The 9291-nt window shown below is 50.2% G+C and overlaps 1 protein-coding gene across 1 annotated transcript in view; it reads right to left on the bottom strand.

Annotated features, from left to right (window-relative positions):
* UHMK1 (U2AF homology motif (UHM) kinase 1) overlaps positions 1-8744 on the bottom strand; it is a gene marked incomplete at its 5' end in the record, with an annotated part of 9950 nt that extends 1206 nt beyond the window's left edge. Inside the window, 5 exons of the mRNA XM_010138905.1 lie at positions 641-739; positions 3671-3747; positions 4650-4744; positions 5535-5726; positions 8452-8744. Coding sequence (XP_010137207.1) covers positions 641-739; positions 3671-3747; positions 4650-4744; positions 5535-5726; positions 8452-8744 — 756 coding nt within the window. The remainder of the gene's footprint in view (positions 1-640; positions 740-3670; positions 3748-4649; positions 4745-5534; positions 5727-8451) is intronic.
* Between the last annotated feature and the right edge of the window lie 547 nt (positions 8745-9291).

Raw genomic sequence — 9291 nt, 5'->3', positions numbered from 1 at the left:
CTAAAACGTGTGGGATTTCTGAGTGCCTTTTTTTTTTTTTTTGGGTTAGGGTGCTTGGAGGAGGGGAACTAAAGTAGCTGCCACAAACCCTTCTTTGTGTGAGCAGAACCCAGCCTGTAAAAGTTCTCTAGCTTTCGCCACTCACATGGATTTGAGAGCAAGCAGAGATGCAAATTCCACTGACATGCTTTGCCACCTACCACGTATAGTTTTTGCTAAGGTTTAAGAAGTTGAATGAGGTATTTCAGTTCTCTGCTGAAAACCTGGATCGGTTCATTACCAAATTTTTCAGGAGCTTTGCTACTGGGCTCCAGAGTCCTGCGCACGTCCCGCAGAAACTCAGAGCCACAAACACATTGTGAGGCACTTAACCAAAAAAGCCAAACAAAATTCTGTTGGTTTAAATCTGGGATCCTTCAAGAACGCGCTACAAGCTCTGCTTTCTGCCTCAATCTCTTAGTCTATTCTCTGCTGGTGCAGGTGACCCGCTTGGTGTACCACATCTCAGCTGAGCAGCTCTTTGTTTGCTGTTCTTGCACCTATTAATTGCTCTTCTGCTTGTTGTCACATCCCCAAAGCCAAACACAACGGGGTCTGTAAGATGACACTGCCACATGGGGATTGCGTGGCTTGCACCAACCTTCATATTCTTCTTCGCACTGCAGAGAAGCGTCGCTTAGAACGTTCAGCAGCCTCAGCACAGGTGTGGGGAGCATCACCAAATCTTCAATATGGGGAGCTGTTTGACACCCACGGAATTAGAAAGAACAAAAAAAAAAAAAAAATCAAAGTCCAAAGGAGCAAGAACCCAGGACGTTGACTCAATATGCAGTATCGTACACAAGCACTTGCTGCTCTTGCAGTGCAGTGTTGCTTATCTCCACTCTGACCTGCATTTACAGCCTTATTGTCCCCGTTTCCAACTTGTCTTCACCTGTGCACTGAGAGACTCCTCCAAAGGGTTCGGCATACTCTGCAATTTTACCGAGGCCAGCACCTGAAATCCCTTTTAAAATTACAAAGCTAGCAGAAATTCAGACTAGAGTTATGTCTTTTATGTCTATTCTCAGATTTGGAAATCGATGAGACCTCCAGAGCTGTGCTATAGCTGAGCAAACTGCCCTGTATGGATGGAGATGTGAGAAGATGAAAGAACCACCCTGCAACCTGCCTCTCCTGTTACTGCTACCAGACAAGCTGAAAGCAGGTGGGCCAGCTTCTGTAACTCCAGATCTGAAGCTATATGAAGGCACAAGCCTCAGCAATCTCTAAGTTATCTTTCAGTTCTTCCCTAAACACCAAGTAAACCTTCCCCTTCAAAATCCAACTGCAATGCGCTGTCTTGAAGACAACCATAAAATCTTGCACAGAAACGGGCAACACTACTTAAGTCACTCGATGCAGTGCTATAGAATAAGGCATGGCCAGAGGAGGATGGCCACAAGGTGGGTGAGCAGTGGTCCTGCAAACAGCTTCACAGGAGCAGAAATAAAGCCTGCTGCCTTGGGGCTCTTGGCTCGAGGAAACAGGCAGCTCCAGGATGGCCTGGAACGGCGTAGCATGGATACTGCTGTGGAAGAAGGAAACAGCTGAGGCAGACAGACTAACGCCAGACTACGAGAGTCATGTCCAAGAGGATACACAGTCCTCTGGAAAGTCAAGGCACCAGGGACAGCATCACTTATCCAGGGATGAAAGCTTGATTGCACGTTCACGAAAGGGACTGGCAGGGCAGTCGCGAACTGAAGATCTGGGAGCCCAACTTGCTGTACTTGGAGAGCTGTACATCTCCTCCTGTCTGACATGGAAGAGTCCTTACGAAAAGCTTAGAGTATGAAAGGCTTTATCAGTCTAGATGACGCCCAAACAGTGCTCAGGGACAGCCCTTTGAAGAAAGGTGCTGCATCCAGATAGCCAGCCATGGTCCAGCTCCAAGCGAACCTCTGGGACCATTCTTCCAGAGCACTGTTGGCAACCAAGAGACAATGTCAGATGAACCGGGGATCGAAACAACTTTTAAGTGTCGCCTTGGTCTTTTAATTGCCCCTTTTATTCAGGTAAGGCAGTTCATTCATTTCACATGTCTTTTTTCAGAGAGGGAGTCAAACCAACCCCTGGGACTCAGAGCCGTCTGGTCTGCCTGTAACCAAGTGATAAATGCATTTCTTGCCATACCCTTCTGCCCTAGGAGGTTCTTTCTGCCCAGCCCCTCTGCTCCTCTTCAAAATGCCAAGTGATACCAACCACACTGACAATGCAGAGCCTGCGAGCAGCTCCGGAAAGAAGTTGATGAACGGGAAAGTCAAGCCTTGGCTGTAAACGACAAGGAAAGCCGTTCTCAGCTGTCTTTGCTCTAAACAGAAAAAATGTGTCCAAGTGAAAGGCGGAGACAGATCATTTTCTGACTCCCTAGGAAAGCCACAGTAAATGCTTCTTTGTCCAGACGAGCATATGTACAAGTCTGGCAAAGAGGAGAACCAGCAAAGAGAACTAAGAAAAATTGAAGCTGTTGTATAAACTTGTAGCACTAACCACAGATGCACCTTCCTAGGTACAGTTCGAGGTCTGGGCGTCCAAATATAGACCAGAAAGTGCTGCCAATATACTATTCCCTCTGCTGTAAAGCAATACTGGCTGCAAGGTTCAGCCACAGAAGGTGGCTTTGAATACGACAGTCCCAGTTTCTGAGATGCGAGAGACATTTGCCTAACACACAGGAACACCAGTATCTGGACGTGACCTCAGGGGGCAATACTGGAAAACCTTCACTGCAAGGTACACCAAGCAGCTTAAGAAAAGCAGGGCTAAGATTCATGGGGATCTTAGCTAGCCCAGCCAGAAGCTGGATGCCTGGAGCATTAAGTGATACCGCAGGACAGCTGGATGCAGAGCTCTTCACTGTTGGTCCTGAAAGCAGACAAGCTCTAAAGAATGCTACCGTGTTGCTTTTGGAACAGACAACAGGGAGGAGTAGGAACCTAATCAGGGCAGTTTCAGCCCATCTTTTGCTGATAGCCTGCAACCTGCACGGGGCAGCTCCTGGGGAAGCACCACCATTTTATTAAAGCAAAGAGAAAGTGCCAGATGAAAGCGACAGTGACATCTGTCCGTGATCTGCCACACAGGCACTAGAAGAGACAGGCCAGGCACTGCAAAAACAGGCTCGGACCACGAGAACACACGTGGACTATCTGACCTGCACAGAGGAGGCAGCAGCAGATGCTACCACCAGCCACTGCCATAGCTGCTCACATGCCTAAGCTAGAAAACTCTTGGCCTAAGAAAAACCATCCACCCACCATAAATAGCAATGCACTCTTCAAAAGCACATCAACGGTCACAACGTCAGGTAAATACTTCGGTCATTTCTGTCCCCTCAGATGAATGCTGCTGCCAACACACCCTTGGTCAGTTTGAGCTGAGCAGAATTTAATGGGAATCCAACCAGGGAACAGCGGCAGCTCGCGGGGCTGGAGGGGAAGGCAGCACCGGGAGCACAGGCACTGCTCCGACCTGCCTGCTGCGGTACCACAGAGGGCTGGCGAGCACCGCAAAGAGCAAAGGAGCAGCGGTGAGGCCAGAACCAGGAGCACCACAATTCAACTGCACTCTGGGCTGCTCCCAGGACATGCTGAGGAAGCCGCGAGCAGGGGCGACGTGCACAGCTTACCAAAGGGAATGCTGAAGAACGGGCTGCATAAAGCCTTCTCAGCGGAGGCTCGCTTTCCTTGGTCACAATGAAGCATGCTGGAAGAGAAGACACTCTTACATGTGGCATCCTTGCATCGACAAATTTAACTCAGGCTGGAAGCCAGTAATACCCTATCCTTGGGGTCCTTATGGTACAAAGAGAAGAGTGAGAATACATCTTCCAATCACAGCTGAGGCACACCAGAAGGATGCTCGGAAAGCATTTTGCGTACATGGTACAGGCCTTTCTTCTCGACATCCGTCAGCACCAAATGATGGAAGTCACTCGCTCACAAGTTCACAAGGAACATGGCATGCTCCCAGCTCCGCCTTCCCAGACCATTCAGCCCATGTCTCAGACGCACATGCAGTCTCATGAAAGTGAGTCGCTCCAAGGAGCTCTCACATCTTTCCTCAAAGGGGATTCAAAGCAGCTAACAGCCCAGGGCTTGCCTGAGAACATCCCCTACTCAGCTTTACCAGGGACTCCCAAAGCTATTTCTGCCAAAGCGTGTCCTCATTCACTCTGTAGCCTCAGAGCAGTCACAGGACAGCAAAAACAATCCCCTTGGCAGACCTCTCAGTAGAAAGCCTTTGAATCTTGACAGCAATGGAGAAGCAGCACTGTCTGTCCCCCTCCCTCATTTCTGACAACAATCCCCTAAAACAGCAAAGTCTCCGGTTTTCTCCAATAAAACCTCACTGGCCAGAAGTGCAAAGCACCAAACCAGCAAATGACGAATACCACGACTGATATTTTTTATGTCATTACTCCAAACTGTGCCAAAATCAGAGGAGCTGAAACATCCCTGCTAATACTTGCACTTGTAACTAGCACAGTGGCAGGGAGATTAAAAAAAAACAAAAAAACAACATGTTAGGTGTGGGCTGTAAATTACCAAGGACAAGGCACAAGCTTTTACATCTTTAGGCAACAGTCAATAAATACGGTAAGATACCTTTTGATAAGGTCTCTGAGGTGATAAGCTGGAATGGCTGAATTAACCACCCCTTCACTGGCAAATATGCGATCAATGATGGCAGAACTGTTTGTCTGGAAAGAAAAAGCAGCAGTGTTCAGGGAGGAAAAAAAGACCAGCACAAAGCTTGCAATATCCCGTCGTTTTCTGGACCGGATGCAGAGGGCTCTGGTACTGTGGCACTCTCTGAGAGATCCCCAATGCTCCAGTCTCACACGTTACACCAGCAGGCTGACAGCAGATGAAGTTTTTCCCAGCTGCCTGTGCAAAAGCTGGAAGTTTCCACGCACAGGCGAATTTGCTGTTACTGGGGACATTATGATACTGAAAAGACGCACTTACTGGGGAAGACAAAACAAAACTATTTCATACAGAAAACCAGAGTCAGGCTCCAGACTCACAACAAAGGGCCTTCCCCTTGTTCTCTCAGGATACAGACTTAACATGGAGGTCCCCAATTTAGAGCTAAAATTAGACTAAAACCAGCAAATAATTCCTCCGTCACTGTGCTGCCAAACTAGCTGGCTACCATCAGCCATCCACTTTGTTCTGTGCCATGCTACAGCCAGCACCTCACAGGAACTCACCTCCCCAGTCGTGACCAGACACAGGGTCCAAACACAAACTCCTGGAACCCTTGGCTTTCAGGAGCCTGAACAGAGGCAGCACTCAGACCTGCCAGTCCCACAGGGCAGGTTGGTCTTTAAGGCCTTGGAACCTTAATTCTCAAGGCAATAGGATTAGAGAAACGTCCTGGAAACACTCTCTAGTTGCCAGGTGCTCCCTCCCAAATCCAGGTTACGAACAAGAAGCAGAAGGACTCGTTTGGTGCAAGTGAAAATGCCCGCAGCATCTTTCACTCACCTTCCATTCCTGAGATTGGACTGTATGTTTCAGTTTCATTCCTGAGAACATTTCCAGTAAAACGATTCCCAGACTCCAAAGATCCACAGCAGAGGTACACTCCGTCTCGCTCTGGAGCCCTGCCTGCGCCAGGCAGTTCTGCAGTTCTGCCTCTGGAGCCCGATACCCGTCTGTTTGAATATATTTCACATCCTACGGGAGATCAAACACACACACACAAAGTTAACCTTCCAGATTCAGGTTCTCTTCTCCAACCTTAAATCAGTTCACAGAGGCCCTTCCAAACGGGTGACCAAAATACTGTTGCTAAGTGGACAGAGAGCATTGTACAGCCAGCGGTGTTAGGCAGGCATGAGGCAGGCAATTCAACAACCTGAGCTGCTCTGTCAAGGAGGAAAAAACTAACAGTCCACAAGAGAAAACATCTCCAAGCGAAGCAGCAGGCATCCCACTGACAGCTGGTCTCTCTGAAAGACAGCACTGCTGGGAGGAAGAGGCTGGATGTCACTGCGGGCTTGCCCATTAACCTGTCATAAGCATAGAACACACTAGAAGTTTCAGAATAAGGGTTGAACACCCACAGCAGGCTCCCACGTTGGCTGCAGGAGCGCACAAACAGCCCCGTCTGAGCAGCGAGGATCAGTAACAGCTGCCATTACCTAAGAACTGATGTTCTCTGGAACAAAATGTTAAAGAACAAAGCAGGCACCTAATGCTCAGACAAGGAAATTACCCAAGCCGCTTCCCACATACCTCTTCCTTCTGCCCCCGCAGCCAGAAGCGCTGCAGCAATCAATACCTGCCCAGCTGCCGCGGCTGGCAGAGTCAAATGAAATGCCCACACGCTGCCTGATTAAAAGCAACCAGGAAATTACAGAATCACACCAGTGCTGGCTGGAGGTCTCCAGCCCAGCCTCCTGCTCACAGCCAACACCCCTCCAGTCATCTGTGGCTCTACTAGCCAAGTCTGGTAAGGGTCCAGAGACAAACCACAGGCTGTGTCTTTTTAGCACAGGAGGGCTCGGGTTAGACATGCTGATGGGCTCAAGGCAGAAGAATACGCAAGCCTTCTTCCTGAATAAGGACTGGGAATTCTTACCAGGGGAGTATATCAAAACCAAATTATCTGGTTCTCTGATTGAAAACACAGCTGACAAAAGGCCTTCTCAGGCAACAGAGTTCAGAAGTGGTTTATGAACTTAAAAAAAACCCTGATACACAAATTGGTCATCAGCATCCATCCTCTTATCAGCAAAGAGCAAAACCTCTAGTATGGCAAAAGCAGCGGTTTAGCAGCCCCACCAAACAACCTTTAGAATAGAGAACACACCACGGTCAGTGCCACCAGCCCAAACTGCGAGACTGAATTTCACTCCTACCCTCTAAAGCATTTTGAGAGATGTGAGCGGCTGAGACCCTGCTCTGTGTACAGCCACTCTGTGTTGAACAGTAACGGCAGGAGAAGTTATGCAAGGATAAGCTCAGCAGAGCTGTCACAAATAGCAGCAGTACAGACTTGACTTGGATAAGGAAACCACGCACGTAGGCTGCTGCCCAAGGCAGGGGCGGCGAGGGGAAGCCGATACCCAGAGCACACTCTAAGCAGGGTCAGAAGGTTCACCTGTGTAGGCAGCATATTTCTGAGAAGGGGCAAAGGAAACTCAGCCCAAAGAAAGCAGATTGGAGGGAACCACAGAAGCAAATAAAACACCTAATCAACTATTATGAAGCAACTCACAGGGCAAGCAGCAAAACACTGCATGAAGAAAAGAAAATCTCCTTTAGACACAGGACACCAGCAGTATGTTTGCTGCTGACAGACAGCAACAGATTACCAGCATAAACCCGTGTTCAGCCAAGGATGTGGCAGAGCTGAAGGCAACATGGAGGAGTTAAGGAGCACAAACGTTACAGCTCCTGCACCAAAGAACTCAGAGGCAGGGCATCCACACAGTCCTCCGACACTCACAGAGCAGTGGGCTGCGCCAGGTAAAGCAGTAAAAGAAGCGTGCGGATTTCAAACCTCTCAGCAGAGTGCGCGGCGCGGGGACAGGCCAGGTCAGTGTCTGCACGGAAAAATCACAGCTTGTTTACTAGACTTGCTGCCCATCACCCGGCGATTAGAGGCAAACTTGCTAAGAGGCTACCTGATGGAAAAGCTTTCCTGGTACCCTCACAGGCGGTTACTGTGAGGAGAGAGAGGGAGAAAGGAAGCGCTGCCAAGCCAACAGCAGAACCTCCTGAGGCTCTCTGCTTTCCTCAGGGGCCGCGGGAGAGACTAAAAAGGGCAAGGACAAACTGACAAAAGCCAGGGACAGCACGATGAGGGAGTGACAGACCAACAAGAGGGAAAAGGAGAGCGGAGCTGGCAGAGCTCTGTTTGTGTCTGTAAAGAATGGACACTGCCTACCCACAGCCAGAGTACAATGACGTGGGAAAGAAACACCCAGACTTCCTGAAAAAGGGAAGCTGCTGTAGACAGGATGAAAGTAAAGACAAGCACAAGGACACTGTCAGAGATAAGGCTGAATTACTGCTACGTACGATAAGGGATGATAAAAGGAAATTCTGTGGATGCGGGTGCCCCCACTCGTCTGACCACATAAAAACTGGCAAACTTTCCAGAAAGCTGAGACACCACTTTCCTCAGAACATGATTAACTCTGGAATTTGTGGTCATGCGCAGCACGAAGGCTAAGACATCAACAGAAACCAGAGGCGTGCAAGGAGAGTGGGAAGACGAGCTTCTGCTTCAGGGGCCAGGCACCGTTTTAACCTTTTCTCGGAAACCCTCATCACCAGCTCAGCGACTACTCTGATCAGGTCACGTCAACCCCTACGCTCACAAGCTGAAAGCATCACAGACCCACACAACGCAACACAGAGCCAGCTGCTCTGAGAGCAGCGCATGCCAAACCTGATTCCCTTCTTTGAAGCTAAGTCCAAAGTCAATGAGCTTAAAGCACTCCTCCTCTGCGCTCCACAGGATGTTGCGTGGCTTGAGGTCTGCGTGCACGTAGCCTTTGTGGTGCAGGAAAGCCAGGGCCTCGAGGACGTCGCGGGCGCAGTGCTGGATCATCCACATGGAGCAGCCCTGGTTGCTGGAGTGCAGCAGCAGCTCGGACACACTGATGTCCAGCAGCTCCAGGAGGAGACAGCGAGACGGGCCATTCGCAGAGTAGTGGTTGGTGAACACACCGTACAGCGTCACTACGGCGAGACACGTTGACAGGCATTGGTAGCGAGCAGTTACGCGGTCATCACGCTACGCTGCTCCACAGCACCGCCCGCAAAAGCTGCGGCTCTTCCGTTTTACCACGGGCAATGTTCAGAGAGATGGAGACCCAGGCTTCAGAGGGAAGCAGCAAGGGCAAGACAGCCATGTCACCCCTACAGGCTTGGGAGGGCAGGCCGGTCTCACCGCACCTCACCAGGCTCTGCTCAAGGGACAGGGCTGGGTGAGCACCAGGACAGGACAGGCGGGTCCCAGTGGGTAAAACGGAGGTGGCACTGCTCTCTTTGGGACATCTGCCAGCCTCCCCCCATGACCAACCTAGCCCAGTGGGAACCCCAGCTCCCTCTGGGTGTCCAGGTGTATCACAGCATTAAAAAGTGTTTCGCATAGACCAAAACATTTGCGTTGGGAGGACCTGGGGGCTTCCAGCAGCTGCTCCCTTCCCAAGCACATTCCCACCCACGTGCCAGAGCCAGGCTGGCGGGCGACAACGCCCCGCCCGCCAGGCAGCCCCCGGGGGGG

This window comes from Buceros rhinoceros, unplaced genomic scaffold (assembly GCF_000710305.1).
Source record: "Buceros rhinoceros silvestris isolate BGI_N320 unplaced genomic scaffold, ASM71030v1 scaffold13936, whole genome shotgun sequence".
Classification (NCBI taxonomy): domain Eukaryota; kingdom Metazoa; phylum Chordata; class Aves; order Bucerotiformes; family Bucerotidae; genus Buceros; species Buceros rhinoceros.
This window is presented reverse-complemented; position numbering and strand designations above follow the sequence as displayed.